Source organism: Cervus canadensis, chromosome 17, assembly GCF_019320065.1.
Source record: "Cervus canadensis isolate Bull #8, Minnesota chromosome 17, ASM1932006v1, whole genome shotgun sequence".
Lineage (NCBI taxonomy): Eukaryota > Metazoa > Chordata > Mammalia > Artiodactyla > Cervidae > Cervus > Cervus canadensis.
In genome coordinates, this window is record NC_057402.1 from 19,899,525 (window position 1) to 19,916,028 (window position 16,504).

At 38.7% G+C, this 16,504-nt stretch overlaps 1 protein-coding gene and 1 pseudogene across 16 annotated transcripts in view; one reads left to right on the forward strand and one right to left on the reverse strand.

The window, feature by feature from the left end:
- MIA2 (MIA SH3 domain ER export factor 2) overlaps nucleotides 1–16,504 on the reverse strand; it is a 90,554-nt gene that overhangs the window by 47,265 nt on the left and 26,785 nt on the right. For 11 of the 16 annotated variants that reach the window (XM_043434634.1, XM_043434633.1, XM_043434636.1 and 8 more), the window contains 3 exons: nucleotides 9,561–9,689; nucleotides 2,423–2,444; nucleotides 2,247–2,335 (listed from right to left, as the gene is read on the reverse strand). In XM_043434634.1, coding sequence (XP_043290569.1) covers nucleotides 2,247–2,335; nucleotides 2,423–2,444; nucleotides 9,561–9,689 — 240 coding nt within the window. Of the gene's footprint in view, nucleotides 1–2,246; nucleotides 2,336–2,422; nucleotides 2,445–9,560; nucleotides 9,690–15,688; nucleotides 16,483–16,504 lie in introns of those variants that run through there. The other 5 variants (XM_043434648.1, XM_043434640.1, XM_043434647.1 and 2 more) reach the window with 3 other exon arrangements.
- LOC122419809 lies at nucleotides 3,112–4,071 on the forward strand (annotated as a pseudogene).

The window sequence follows — 16,504 nt, forward strand, 5'->3', positions numbered from 1 at the left end:
TATGGCAGTTCTTCAAAAAGTTAAATATAGATCCAACAATTCTACTCCTAGGTATATACCCAAAATAATTTAAACCATACATTCACACGAAAATTTGTACAAGAATGTCCATAGCAGCATCATTTATAACAGCCAAAAAGTACAATAACCCAAATAACCATCAATTGAAAAATCAATATGTCAGTTGTAGTAAGGAATATTATTTGGCAAAAAAAGATATATATATATAGTATTGGTGTTTGCTACAGCATGGATTAAGCTAGGTTTAAAAAACTAGTCACAATGAAGCACATGTTATATCATTCCATTTATGTGAAATGGAATCCAGAGTAGGCAAGTTTATAGAAATAAAAAGTAGGTAAGCTGTCTAGGGCTTGGGAATAGGGGAGATTGGGTGAAGGGTGACAGCTAAGACGTGCAGGGCTCCTTTAAGGTGTAAAAAATATGTTCAAAAACATTTTGTGGTAAATATACCAAAAGTATACTAAATATACTTAAGAATACTAAAAGTATACTAAAATATACTAATTATACAAAGAATCATTTGTATAATTTAAATGGGTGAACAGTACAGTATGTGAATTACATCCCAACAGAGCTGTTAAAAAAAATACTATAATAGTTTCAAAATCCTCAGATAACAGGGAATAAATCTAAGAAAAGATGTGCAAGACCTCAACACAAGAGTGTATAAACAATACTGAGAATTTAAAAAAGACATAACTAGAGGGATATATCATGGTCCATCGATAGATACTCAACATTGTAAAAATGTAAATTCTCTCCAAATTAATCTATATATTCAATTAATCCCAAATTCCTAGCAGGCTATGTGCATGTGTAAACTGATGAAGTGATTGAAAATTTATATGAAAAGACAAAATCTTGAAAAACAAGTCTGGAGATTTACACTGTCAGATGCCAAGACGTGCTAGGTAGATTTTAAAAAGCATGGTACTGGTGCAAAAATATATACACATATGTGTGTGTGTATATATATATATATATATAATATACCAACAGAACAGAAAATATTATAGAAACAGGCTCAGATATACACAGTCACAAGATTTAACAAGGCTTAACAACAACACTATATAACAAAGGGAAAAGATGGCCTTTTAATAATGGTCCTGGTAAATTCAACAGCCATATGAAAAATGTGAAATACTAACCACCAAATCACACACCACAGAGTCAATTCTAGATGGATTAAAGACTGATTAATTTGGGGCTGAACTGAGTTTCCCCTCAATATTTGTTTGTTGAAGCTCCAATACCTCAAAATGTGACTGTGTTTGGAGACAGGCCTCTTAAAGGGCATTAAGTTAAGATGAGCCCCTTGGATTAAGATAGGCTCTAATCCAATCTGACTGGTACCCTTACAAGAGAAGGAAATTTGGACACAGAGAAACGTCAGAAACATGCACCTGCACAGAGAAAAGACGATGTGAGAATTGACTAAGAGGTTGACTGGTTATGTCAAAGTGACAGGCCTCAGAACAAACCAAACCAGTCATCACCTTGATCCTGGGCTTCCAACCTCCAAAACCATGAAAAATGTAATTTCTACGTAAGTCATCCAGTCTGTGGTATTGTGTTATGACAGTCCCATCAAACTAATAAAAAGACTAAATAAGAAAAGTAAAGAAGATAAAAGTTTCTAAAAGATAACACAGATGAATATCTTCATGTTCTTGAGTAGACAAAAAAAAAATTTAAGTAGGAAACAGACAGCAGTCATCATAAAGAAAAGACTGACAAATTAGACTGGTACAAATAAGAACTTCTGCTTACCAAGATACCACTTGAAATATAAAGGCAAACCACAGAGTAGAAGAAGGTATTTGTAATACATGTATCTGACAAAGGACTTGTATCCAAAATATAGGAAAAATCTATATACCAAAAGGAAAAAGATGACCATACTTCTTCACATTTTAAAAATGTGAAAAAAATTAACTAGGCAACATGAAACAAAAAGGTTATATCCAAATGGCCAATAAAACATCAAAGGGTGCTCAACCTCATTGGTCAGGGAAACGAAAACTGAAATCACAATGAGACATCTCTATGCACCGACCACAATGGTTACAATTTAGATTGGTAATATGAAAGCAACTGAACTCTCATACTTTGCAAACAAAGCATTAATAATCTTAAACTTATACAGAAATACCTGCTCTGAAAAGTAAGGATCCTAGAGGATCCTAACATGAATGTCAACATTTTCAAAAATGTCTTACCTCCTTTTGAACAATGCTAAATTTTTCAAGCAGTTTACATTTTTCTTCAATTAGTGTAGAAAGTTCTACAGCAAGCTTTTTCTCTCTCCCTAAAAAAGAGTTAATGTTATCATGTTTTTAAGTTTATTCAATTACAAACAACAAAGAAGTGATCTAAAATAGAAAAAAGAACTTACCCACATAAAGCCGGCTTCTAACCTGAAACAAATTTTTAACAAAAATTACATTAAAACAAACATACATTCAGGCAAATATTACTTATTTAACTGCTACTGACAACTTAAAGTGTTTCTTATTACCTTTAGTATAAATGTAAGCTAGCCAAAAAGTGGTCTATTTCCATTGAGAAAATAATACTGCATATTAAAGTCCCCCCATTGAAGATACACATTATTTATTAGCATAATAAAGGCTATGAAATAACTCTACCTTAAAGATACCCGTTTCATTTCATTTAGCCCACTGCTCCTCAAACATATTTGACCCCAAAACAAACTACTTAAAGAAGCCCCTACTATCATCTCCTTTAGTACTAATATCTAAAATAACAAAATTTGAAAATTGTTACCATGGGGCCATGGATCTGCTGACTTTGAAGTAAAAAAAACTTTTTTCTTCTTTAACCTCTCTTTCAAACAATGAAGGAAAAATTTCAATTTGTAAGTGGGTCAGGCTTAGGACTAAAAAACAATGGGGACTTAGATAATCTACAGAAGATATACAGGAATAAAATTAAATGAAACAAGATTTAAAAGTCAAGGTACAGTATAATTAGTTAGATGAGGAACAACTAGTGAACTGAAACAGACTCAGAAACTATCTCAAAAAGTAACAGGAGGAGGCGGCAGCGGCGAATCTCTTCCAAATGGTGCCGAAGCAGGACCCGAAGCCTAAATTCCAGGAGGGTGAGAGAGTGCTGTGCTTCCATGGGCCTCTTCTTTATGAAGCAAAGCGTGTAAAAGTTGCCATAAAGGATAAACAAGTGAAATACTTTATACAGTACAGTGGTTGGAATAAAAATTGGGATGAATGGGTTCCAGAAAGCAGGGTACTCAAGTACGTGGATGTCAATCTGCAGAAACGAGGAGAACTTCAAAAAGCCAATCAGAAGCAGTATGCAGAGGGGAAGATGCCAGGGGCTGCCCCTGGAAAGAAGACTGCTGGGCTGCAGCAGAGAAACACTCCAGTGAAACAAAAAAGAACAAAGACACCTGGAAACGGAGATGGTGGCAGCACCAGTGAGACCCCTCAGTCTCCTTGCAAGAAAAGGGCTCGAGTAGATCCTACTGTTGAAAATGAGGCAACATTCATGAGCAGAGTTGAAGTTAAAGATTCCTGAAGAACTGAAACCATGGCTTGTTGATGACTGGGACTTAATTACATAGCAAAAACAGCTCTTTTATCTTCCTGCCAAGAAGAATGTGTATTCCATTCTAGAGGATTATGCAAATTACAAGAAATCTTGAGGAAACAGATAATATAGAGTATGCAGTCAATGAGGTTGGGGCTGGGATACAGGAGTACCTCAGTGTGGTGCTGGGCACTCAACTGCTCTACAAATTTGAGAGGCCGCAGTACGCTGAGATCCTTGCAGACCACCCTGATGCACCCATGTCCCAGGTGTACGGGCCACCATATCTCCTGAGACTGTTTTGTAAGAATTGGAGCAATGTTGGCCTATACACCTCTGGATAAGAAGAGCCTTGCTTTATTACTGAATAATCTTCACGATTTCCTAAAATACCTGGCAAAGAACTCTGCAATTTTGTTTAGTGCCAGCAATTATGAAGTGGCTCCCTCTGAGTATCATCGGAAAGCCATGTGAGGTGTGTCCACCCACCCACATTTGATCTCTATAAACAGCTTTTTGTTTCTTAGTCCTTCTCTTGTACAAACAATGTACTTTGGAAATGTTCGTGTATAACAAAATTGATGTTTGTTTTCTGTTTGATTTTAAACAGAGAAAATAAAACGGCTCCTTTTTTCTTTCCTTTTTTTCATTTCGAAGTTGCTGCCAGAGTATACAGTGATGGACAACAGAGAGACATACTGTAGAGTGTTTAATTGCTTAGTTGACAAAGCTGCTTTTGAATACTGGTGGTTTCTATTCCTTTGACACACGCACTTTTACAATATGTGTTAATGCCACATGACAGAATGCTCTGATTCCTAGTGCCAAAGGACCAACTCAGTGTATATAACTGAAGACATTCATCTATTTGTGCTCCCCTTTTTTTTATGGTGCTTAAAGTAAAGAGCCCATCCTTTGTGAGTCATCCATCCAAGTTGTTTCTTAGGCATTTTATCTTTGCTCAGATTGCTGAAGAAAGGTGGCTTGTTTCATGGTTTTTGTATTTGTGTCTAATGCACATTTTAACATGACAGATGCAATGCATTGTATAGCTACAGTTTTCTGGAAAAGCTAATCTTTTAGAAATTGTTTTTCAGATCTTCAATAAATTTTTTCTTTAAATTAAAAAAAAAAGTAACAGTAAACCATTAAAAAAAAAATGAAAAAAAATCGTTAAAGAGATAAGGAAGTGAGAAAAGCCAACATCTTAAACAGCAACAGTCCCAAAGAGGAAAAAAAAAGTAAAATGCAGAAAAAACTTCTCAGAATTAAAAAATATAAAAGATTTCATATTTAAATATTTAAGATAATTCAAAGAAGAAATAAGAAAACAATCAAGCCTAAACAAAATATATTGAAATAAGGATATCAAATTAAAAGCCTCTACAGAGAACAGATCACTTACAAATGAATAAGAATCAAACTGACAAGAGACCTTTCAATAAGTAACATTAGATATAAAAAGACAAGGAAGTAAAGGATTTTAAAATATTAGCAGGATGAAACTTTAGACCCAGAATGCTTAAATCAGACAAACTGCTGTTCCAGCGTAAGGACTTAATTCAAACATCCTCAAGCATACAAAAGATTTGCCATACAAAGACCAATATTAAACACAATATAGAAAGAAGTATCCAAATATGAAAAGAATTAAATCCAGAAGACCCTACAAGAGATATGTCAATTACTGGTGATCAAATATCTTGGTAATATTTATTGTTGTCTTCAGGGATGGAGAAGGGGTGGAGAAGAACATAAAAAAGAAAAGAGAAATATTTTTAGAACTAAAATTCTAGGTTACACCAATATGAAAGTAGTTTGGAAAGTGAAAGAGACCAAGGGATGTGAGAGTACACTAAATAAGGTTCTTGTCTTTTCACTAGGAAAATCTACTTTATGAATGTAGAAAGAACTGAAAAGAAATATATAAAAAGTGGAACAAATTAATGAAGTATGCTAGGAGAAAGTGGTCCAAATACATCGGTAATCAATAATCATAGTATACATAGAGACAGTAAACTCAGTGAAAACACAGAGATTTTCGGATTAAATATAAAAAAAGTTCATACAGAACTGAATCACTTTGCTGTATGCCTGAAACTAACACAACACAGTAAATCAACTATGCTCCAATAAAATAAAAAGAGAAATTCATAGAGTACATACATTAAGTAAAAGACCACAGAAAGACTGGAAAACATAAGGATGGAAAAAAGACACAATAAATATTACCAAAAAGAAAACTGGTCTAGCTGTATTAACATCAGATAAGAAACTTCTAAGACAAAAGCATCAGTAGAGTTATAGAGGGTCACTAAATATTGATTAAACAGTTAACCCACCAAGAAGAGATATAGCAATTCTAAACATATATCCACCTAACACAATATTCTCAAAATATGTAAATAAAGAATTGAAAAAACTATAGAAAGTAACTGATAAATCCATCATGACAGTGGAATTCAGCCAACTTGCCTATTCTTAATAGATGAAGGAAACAACAAAAAAGAGCAAGAATATGTGATACATGAACACTACAAATTAGTCAGTTAGCAAGACTGACCTAATAATGGATGAATATGGAATGATACATATGTATTTGTTTTCAATAATACTCAGTGGAATAGAAAAAAGAGCACAGAAAAGGTCTACGTCCACTTGGCACTCTCATGTGTAGCATGGCAGACAAATGGGAAAAGGAAAGACTATTCAATAAACAAAGCTGGGAAAAAGGTTATTTGGGGGGTAGGGTGAGGAGGATGGGGAATTACAGACTTGCTACCCTACACCAACCAGCAAATTAACTCAAAATGAATCAAGCACTTCTGTACTAAATGGAAATTATTTTAATTAAGAAATTCTACTCATCAGAAAACATCTTAAGAACAATGAAAAGATGTTTCATACTGGGACATCTGTAATAGACATAATCAACAAGGATATCATCAAGATTACATAAGGAGGGGATGGGAGGAAGGCTCAAGAGGGAGGAGACATATGTATACTTATAGCTGATTCACTTTGATATACAGCAGAAACCAACACAACAGTGTAAAGCAATCAAACTCCAATTAAAAAAAATTTTTAAAGAAAACATAAGAAATTCCTACAAATAAAAAGGAAAAGAACTACTCAAAATAAAAAGGGGCATAAGACATAAACAAAATATTTCCCTGAAGAACAAATACATATGGCCAGTAAATTAAGTTTCTAATCTCCTTAGTGATCAAAGAGTACATCAGAACCATTGTAAGATATCGTTCAAGTGGCAAAAATAAAGAATTTCAACAATAACAACTGATGGAGAGGACAGAGATCAAATGGATCTCTAGGACCTCTTATATATTGCTGTTGGGAGTATAAACTGGTACAGACAACTGGAAAAGAATCTAGCATTACCTTTTAAAAGTAGAACCTCCAGCATGCACTAAACCAAGTAAATCTCAGATCCAGTATATTCCCAAGAGAAACTTACAAACACACAACAGGAGACAAGTATAAGAATTTACACAGCAGCATGATTTGTAATAGAAAAAACCTGTAAACTCAAAGGCCCAAGACCATAAAAAATATAAATTAACTGTAATATATTCTCATGATGTAATATTAAATCAAAATGAGCCAAAAATATGGATGAATCTTAGCAATATAGGATGGAGTAAACAAGTTCCAAAACATGATATTTGGCATGCAACTAAGCAAAATTACTATACTTCTGAAGGATATATGTATTTAATACATATGACAAAAATTAATTTTTTTTGAGGCACTGGAATATCAACACAGGATCTTGAAAAGGATTACCTCTACTTCAGGGAGGCAGGGGGATGAAATGAGGAGGAGCATCTAAACATAAGTGACGGTCAATGTCTTTGATTCCAGGTGGGTCATATATTCACAGATGTTTAGTAGACTATTAAAAACAAACACCACCCAAATAAGAAATAAGAAATAAAGGCAGGGTTTTAGTGTTAGTATGGAATACTCGTGTAAAGAAATTTTTTTAAATTTCAGCACTTTAAAAAATTCCTCTAGAGATTTCCCTGGCAGTCCAGTGGTTAAGACTCCATGCTTCCACTGCAGTGGGGCATAGGTTCTATCCCTGGTCAGGGACCTAAGATCCTGCATGCTGCATGGTGTGGCCAAAAAATGAAAGAAAAAAAAAAATTTCTTAAAATCTATATTGATTTACATGTATTCCCAATCCCGATCCCCCCTCCCACCCCCCTCTCCACCCGATTCCTCTGGGTCTTCCCAGTGCACCAGGCCCGAGCACTTGTCTCATGCATCCCACCTGGGCTGGTGATCTGTTTCACCATAGATAGTATACATGCTGTTCTTTTGAAATATCCCACCCTCACATTCTCCCACAGAGTTCAAAAGTCTGTTCTGTATTTCTGTGTCTCTTTTTCTGTTTTGCATATAGGGTTATCGTTACCATCTTTCTAAATTCCATATATATGTGTTAGTATGCTGTAATGTTCTTTATCTTTCTGGCTTACTTCACTCTGTATAAGGGGCTCCAGTTTCATCCATCTCATTAGAACTGGTTCAAATGAATTCTTTTTAATGGCTGAGTAATATTCCATGGTGTATATGTACCACAGGTTCCTTATCCATTCATCTGCTGATGGGCATCTAGGTTGCTTCCATGTCCTGGCTATTATAAACAGTGCTGCGATGAACATTGGGGTGCACGTGTCTCTTTCAGATCTGGGTTCCTCAGTGTGTATGCCCAGAAGTGGGATTGCTGGGTCATATGGCAGTTCTATTTCCAGTTTTTTAAGAAATCTCCACACTGTTTTCCATAGCGGCTGTACTAGTTTGCATTCCCACCAACAGTGTAAGAGGTTCCCTTTTCTCCACACCCTCTCCAGCATTTATTGCTTGTAGACTTTTGGATAGCAGCCATCCTGACTGGCGTGTAATGGTACCTCATTGTGGTTTTGATTTGCATTTCTCTGATAATGAGTGATGTTGAGCATCTTTTCAAGTTTTTGTTAGCCATCTGTATGTCTTCTTTGGAGAAATGTCTGTTTAGTTCTTTGGCCCATTTTTTGATTGGGTCGTTTATTTTTCTGGAATTGAGCTTCAGGAGTTGCTTGTATATTTTTGAGATTAATCCTTTGTCTGTTTCTTCATTTGCTATTATTTTCTCCCAATCTGAGGGCTGTCTTTTCACCTTGCTTATAGTTTCCTTTGTAGTGCAAAAGCTTTTAATGAAGAATTTAGGGGTGAAATATGTGATATCTACAACTCTAAAAGATATGGCAAAAAAAAAAACCTGTATGTGTATATGTATACATAAATATTTGTATATTTGTGAGTAAATGTGTGCATACACACTTATACATATGTGAGAGAAAGTAAATGTAGTAAAATATTAACAATTGTTGCATTCAGGTGAAGGGTATTTGGGTTTTTGTCATTCTATTATTTAAAATTTTCTGTAGGTCTGACGAATTTCAAAATGAAAAGAAAAAAGTACTTATTTGGCATCAAATGCAAACTTTCATACTGAAATCCAGTAGTAGCACTAGCTTTTAAGGCAATCACTCAGCGGATCTGGAGCAGGGTTTCTCAAATTGAAATATATGTATGAATCTCTGGAGATCTTGTTAAAATGAAAATTCTGACTCAGGAGGTCTGGGTGAGTCTGAGACTCTGCATTTCTAACAACCTCCCAGGTGATATTGATGTTGCTGATCTCAGATCAGATTTTGAGCAGCAAGGATCAGGAACATTGTTATACTATTATTTCTTGAACTGTGTTATCAAAATGAAAATACACCATTAAAAAATTAAAAAAAAAAAAATCTATATTGAGTTTCTACACATTAACATGAGTAGCCCACAAAACGACAACCTGTTTCCTTAAAACAAAAGATACGTTTCTCATATTACCTATTCAACGTGAAGACTGAATGAACATTCTCTTAGTATACCTAGCATTGGTTACTTACCGACCGAAAACTTCTCCACAAAAACAAGAGAACAGCAAAAAATCCAACAATAGTTGCACATATCACCAACTCCCATGGAAAACCATACAAGTTGGATTGTCTCATATCTTCAGGCAATGCTGCCACAGCCTTCAAGACAAAGAAAATTAACTTGTTAAAAAGTTTTGATCACCACACACCAGACCTGCAGCACCTTTATCATGGTGCTCCTGGCTCAGAGGTTAAAGCGTCTGCCTGGAATGTGGGAGACCCCAGTTCGATCCCTGAGTTGGGAAGATCCCCTGGAGAAGGAAATGGCAACCCAATCCAGTACTCTTGCCTGGAAAATCCCATGGAGGGAGGAGCCTGGTAGGCTACAGTCCATGGGGTCACAAAGAGTCAGTGACGACTGAGCGACTTCACTTTCTTTCTTTCTTTCACTTTCCCAGCCCCTAGAACTATGATGAAAATGTTTGTTAAGTCACTCAGTCTACAGCATTTTTGTTATAGCAGCCCTGTCAGACTAAGACATAAACATACGTACAAATTTACATGTAAACACCTGTTTTACATGTTTACATGTATAAAACCTGTTTTATAAAATGACCTGTTATTAACCACTATCACCAAGTGATGAAGGAAAACAGTAGGGTGAAATGTAATGATTTTTAAACCAGAGTTCTACAGAGATGCCTGAAAGTGAGAGTAAGAGGAGAGAAGGCCAAAGAAAGAAGCTGAATCAGATACTCTTATCCTGATTCAATCATTTTAGGTTTTTTCCATAGTGTATATTGGCTTCCATATAAGATTTACCTAGGGGGTAAAAAAACAGATCTGCTGCTTTATTAAAGTTTAAAAACTACTGATGAAACCTTGGCTTTAGAATCTGAATCCCTCTACCATACCTTCTCGATCTGTAATGGGAATAATGCTGTTTGAACATGGAGGACAGGTGCTCAATACAGGTAACTGTTTCTATTATTCCTCTTCCAAAGACCATGATACTGTAACCATGGCCTTTCCACATTACTTCTTTCCCTAGCAAGACTTCAGCGCAAAACAGTGGAAGGCTTTTGCAGCTCCTTCTGTATTTTACCTTTCTCTGGGTCAATTCGTCTTCACTGTCATCCAAGGAGGTTATTTTTTCTTTGTTACCAGGCCCCACATATTATTCAATCACATAAAAAGGTAAGAGGGGACTTCCCTAGTGGTTGAATGATTAGGAATCTGTCTGCCAATGCCAGGGTCCCGGGTTCAATCCCTGGTCCTGGACGATTCTACATGCCACAGGGCAACTAACCTCATTGTCCCATAACTACTGAGCCAGAGCACCTAGAGGTCTTGCTCCACAACAAGGGAGGCGTCCAGTGAGAAACCTGTGCACACTTAAGAGAAGCGCCTGCTCCCTGCAGCTAGAGAAAGCCATCGCAAAGAAATGAAGACCCAGGGCCGTCAAAAATAAACAGGGTAAAAAAAAGGTAAAAGGTAGAGGAATAGGAGAAAAATATCCTTTTTTTAAGAACAACCTGAAGTTTGATCAGGTTTGAGACTTTCCAGACTTCAATCCAAAACCTCTATTGGCAAATCTTTCCTTTTTAGGCCATTTCTATCTAGAAAAACACCCTTCAATATCTATTCTCCTTTTTAAAATCTTTTTTATAACTCTGATCCATATATGCTATCTACAGTTCATTAAGCTGTATTAAATAAACCTTATTTTATACCTTTCCAAAAAACAAAAAAACACCCTTTACCCTGATCTTTACCTCTGCCTTTCCCTACATTACCCACTACCAGCTCACAGAACTGTGACATCACTATACACACTAATGATAATTTTTTAAAATTATTTCTGTTTCTGAGAAAAAGAAGTATTTGGATACACAATACTGGGAAGAAACAGATACATGTATATGTATGGCCATGTCCTATCTCACTGTACACCTGGAAATTCTCATAATATTGTCTGTTAATCAGCTATACCTCAATACAAGATAAAAATTTTAAAAAATTCAAAAAGAAGGTGTAGTGTATACACACACACACAATGGAATGTTAGTCATATATAAAAAAGATAAAATTTTGCTATTTGCAATATGAGTAAATCTGGAAGGTATTAGCTTAGTGAAATCAGCGAGACGAAGAAAGACAGACACTGGAATTATCACTATATGCGGGATCTAAGAAATAAAACAAATGAATGCAACAAAACAGAAAGTGACTCAAGGTTATAAAGAACAAATCTGTGGTTACTAGCGGGGAGAGAGAGACAGGAAAAGGCAAGATAAGGGAAGGCAGGTAAGAGGTACAAACTACTATGCATAAAGAAAACTACAAGCAGAAGATACTAGGAAGAGGTGGCAAGAATACACAGAAGAACTGTACAAAAAAAGATCTTCACTAACCAGATAATCATGATGGTGTGATCACTCACACTCACCTACAACCAGACATCCTGGAATGTGAAGTCAAGTGGGCCTTAGGAAGCATCACTACGAACAAAGCTTGTGGAGGTGATGGAAGTCCAGTTGAGCTAATTTCAAATCCTGAAAGATGATGCTGTGAAAGTGCTGCACTCAGCATGTCAGCAAATTTGAAAGACTCATCAGTGGCCACAGGACTGGAAAAGGTCAGTTTTCATTCCAATCCCAAAGAAATACAATGCCAAAGCATGCTCAAACTACCACACAATTGCACTCATCTCACATGCTAGTAAAGTAATGCTCAAAATTCTCCAAGCTAGGCTTCAGCAATACATGAACTGTGAGCTTCCAGATGTTCAAGCTGGTTTTAGAAAAGGCAGAGGAACCAGACATCGAATTGCCAACGTCCACTGGATCATCGAAAAAGCAAGAGAGCTCCAGAAAAACATCTATTTCTGCTTTATTGACTATGCCAAAGTCTTTGACTGTGTGGATCACAATAAACTGTGGAAAATTCTGAGAGATGGGAATACCAGGCCACCTGACCTGCCTTTTGAGAAACCTGTAGGCAGGTCGGGAAGCAACAGTTAACTGGACATGGAACAACAGACTGGTTCCAAATAGGTAAAGGAGTACGTCAAGGCTATATATTGTCACCCTGCTTATTTAACTTATATGCAGAGTATATCATGAGAAATGCTGGGCTGGAAGAAGCACAAGCTGGAATCAAGATTGCTGAGAGAAATATCAGTAACCTCAGATATGCAGATGACACCACCCTTTTGGCAGAAAGCGAAGAAGAACTAAAAAAGTGAAACAGAAGAGTGAAGAAGTTGGCTTAAAGCTCAACATTCAGAAAACTAAGATCATGGCATCTGGTCCCATCACTTCATGGCAAATAGATGGGGAAACAGTGGAAACAGTGTCAGACTTTATTTTTTGGGGCTCCAAAATCACTGCAGATGGTGAATGCAGCCATGAAATTAAAAGATGCTTACTCCTTGGAAGGAAAGTTATGACCAACCTAGACCACATACTAAAAAACAGAGACCTTATTTTGTCAACAAAGGTCTGTCTAGTCAAGGCTATTGTTTTTCCAGTAGTTATGTATGGATGTGAGAGTTGGACTATAAAGAAAGCTGAGCACCGAAGAACTGATGCTTTTGAAATATGGTGTTGGAGAAGACTCTTGAGAGTCCCTTGGACTGCAAGGAATCCAACCAGTCCATCCTAAAGGAGATCAGTCCTGGGTGTTCATTGGAGGGACGGATGTTGAAGCTGAAACTCCAATACTTTGGCCACCTGATGCAAAGAGCTAACTCTTTTGAAAAGACCCTGATGCTGGGAAAGATTGAGGGCCAGAGGAGAAGGGGACAACAGAGGATGAGATGGTTGGATGGCATCACCGACCTGATGGACATGAGTTTGAGCAAGTTTCAGGAGGTAGTGATGGAAGGGAAGCCTGGCGTGCTGCAGTCCATTGAGTTGCAAAGAGTTAGACACAACTGAGTAAACTGAACTGAACTGAAGGAATGAAATGAGGCAAGAATTGGGACTGATTACTAATAAGGACAGGGTTTCTTTTTAGAATGATAAAAGTATTCCAAAATTGTGGTGATGGTTGCACAATGCAGTGAACATACGCCAAAAAAAATCACTGAATTCAGCATTAAAAATGGGTAAATTTTATGTTATCTGATTTTATCTCAATAAATTATTTTTTTATCTAAAAAATTAAAAAGTAGAGCAGTGCTGTGCAATCCTAGGCCCCAGGCTAGTTTTGTGAGAATAGTGTATTTAGCCAAAAAAAAAAAAAAAATCATCCAGGTAAAGATATTGTTCACACAGTAGAACAACTTACCCAAAATTTGGTTACCCTTCTCCATGTGTCTCTCCACTGACAGTCCCACAAAAATTAAGTTTTGATTATTGTTGTTTTTCGTGAAGAAGGAAATATGTGCAACCTGAAATTATCTCTCATCCCACAAATCCTTCCCTTTCTACATATACTATCTCTTTGAATGAAAAAGCTGCCATAACCAGAAACCTGGGAGTCATTCTACATTACTTTTCTCTCTCTGATCCTTTGTGTCCAGTCAATAAATTCCTACCCACTACAGCACTTCGCTACTAAATATTTCCCATTCAGTACCCTCTTCGCTGCTTCCCAGGTGGCTCAGTGGTAAAGAATCCACCTACCAGTGCAGGAGATGCAGGTTCAGTCCCTGGGTCGGGAAGATCCTCTGGAGAAGGAAATGGCAACCCACTCCAGTATTCTTAACCTGGGAAATCCCATGGACAGAGGAGCCTGGCAGGTTATAGTCTATGGGGTCACAAAGAGTCGGACACGACTGAGCATGAGCACACCCTCTTCTCTATCCCTCTGTGACAAGTCTGTCACCTCTCCCGTACACTGTGCTCCTAGTTGGGTTGTTCTTACATCTGACCTACACCCTCCTACCAGGACGATCTATTTAAGCCAAAAGCCTAACCACTGAAATACTTTGAAGGCTCTCCAGCACCTACATCACTTGGAACCTACTTATGTCTCCAACAAGCATCACTGCATGTTGCTCCCTGAGCCCACTTTACACTCCAGTAACACGGCTTCTAGTCGGCTGGACACACCATGCTGTTTTCATTGCTCGCTTAGGCTATTCACTCAGTCTGCAGAGGCTTTCATAATCACTCAAGAAAATGTCCTCTCTCCCACCCCTCAACTTCCTCAGCACTTTGTATGTATGCTTCAGTAAGCACTTTATCCATTTCTACCTCTTACTGCTTCTGTCTCCTCCCCCGTAACTGACAGTAGGACAGCGGTGGCCCAGCCTGTCTTAGTCTATCTAGACGCTCCATGTAACTATCATCTGTGTTTACATCTACACATACACAGACACGAGACACACCAGTGAATACCAGGGCAATAGAACTTTTTAATTTACGTATAAGAAACCAAAAATTGTAATTGCCCCAATATTTAAAGGGGCTTTTGACATTTCTAACGCAAATATTTTTTTAAAAAAAATACGGTGACATAAATGCCCCTAAACATGTCAACAAAGACACTTATAAAGTTACTGAGAAAAATCCCTGCAACCTGATTATAAACTGAGCCTTAAAAAACAAAAGAGAAATTGTAAACACTGGGAGCTCATTATCTCCAGATCTTGACGTTAACACGACCGTTTACATTAACAAGACAGAAAGAAGCAACGAACAATCTCACTTATGGTAAAGCATCTCAAAAGAGCATTCTTTCTTAAAAGAAACCGCAGAATTAGAATCCAAATTCCTCTCCAGGCTTAGATGTCCTTTCAAGCAACGCGAAGTTTCAGCACTTAAAAGGAACTCATTTCAGAGGATCAGTCCTCAAGTTTCTCACAGTCTGGGAAACCACGTGTCATCAAAATAAATAACGTGACCGAAAGGCTAACTGATTTTAGAAATCAGGAAACTCACCTTTCTAAAGTCCTGCTAAGCATAAGCAAATGCTCTCTTCACCTTCCGGATCTCCAGGTCCCCCTACACCACATCAGAAGCCGCCCAAACACCCTAGGAACCTGGCTACTGCCCTGGACACAGGCCGCAGCCCGCCGGCAGGTGAGAACTGGCTTCAGGACCTCCGACCACTGCGGCTCAGACCCCAAAGCCAAAGTCTGCAGCTTCCCTCCCCGGGAGGCACCCGCGACCCCTGGGCCAAGTAACCCTGATCGCGCCTGGACTCACCCAGCGAAGCTTTGCCAGGAGCAGCCCCAGGTACGGCTGAGGGGCACTCCCGGGCCCCTCCATAGCGCCAAGGCTGCTCTGGCAATCGGAGCCGTATCCAGGGCCTGGCCGAGCCACAACAAATGAACAGAACACGCAGCGTTCGGTCCGGAACCCTAACCTGCACCCGGCAACCGGAGCAGACCACTGCGGAGCCGGCTACAGGGGGGTGCTGGAGATGAATGGCGCCGCCGTGCCTCTAGCGTCCATGCTGACCACCCGGGGAGCTTCGCCACCCACCCCAAGTTACGCTTTGCGTACCGAAGATGGGAAGGTTCAAACCCGCCCGCGCGAGTCTGCGATCTACACTCTCCTTGCTGCCCTACCCCGCGGTTTGGTTTCGGCCGGGCCGCGGCGGGGAGGCGGGGTCGCGGGGACTCTGTTAATTTCCCTTCCTTCTTCGCGCGAGGTTCGTAGACGTGTCCTTGTCTTTCTCTCTTAAAGGGGCCGGCCCTCTACCTAGAGAAGCTACCCATCCTTGGAAATCGAGGTGCTCAGGGCTGAGAGAGAAGGATTCGGCCTCCGGCCCTGAGTTGTAGCGCGGGCCCCAGACATCCCCACCAAAGGTCAAGACCACGGCCCAGAAATCCCCACCACCGGGCTGGCGGCTGCTAGACTTCTCCAGGAGGCCCCTTCGGGTCGCCCGGCTGGGTCAGCGCGACGCGCCTCCTCTGCCCGACTGCCGGCGCCTGGCCCAAGCCCAGCCCCCAATGCTTTCATCTCGCAGCGCTTCAAGAGCCTGCTGTCCGCACCCCACAGAAGCCTTGATGGCGTCGT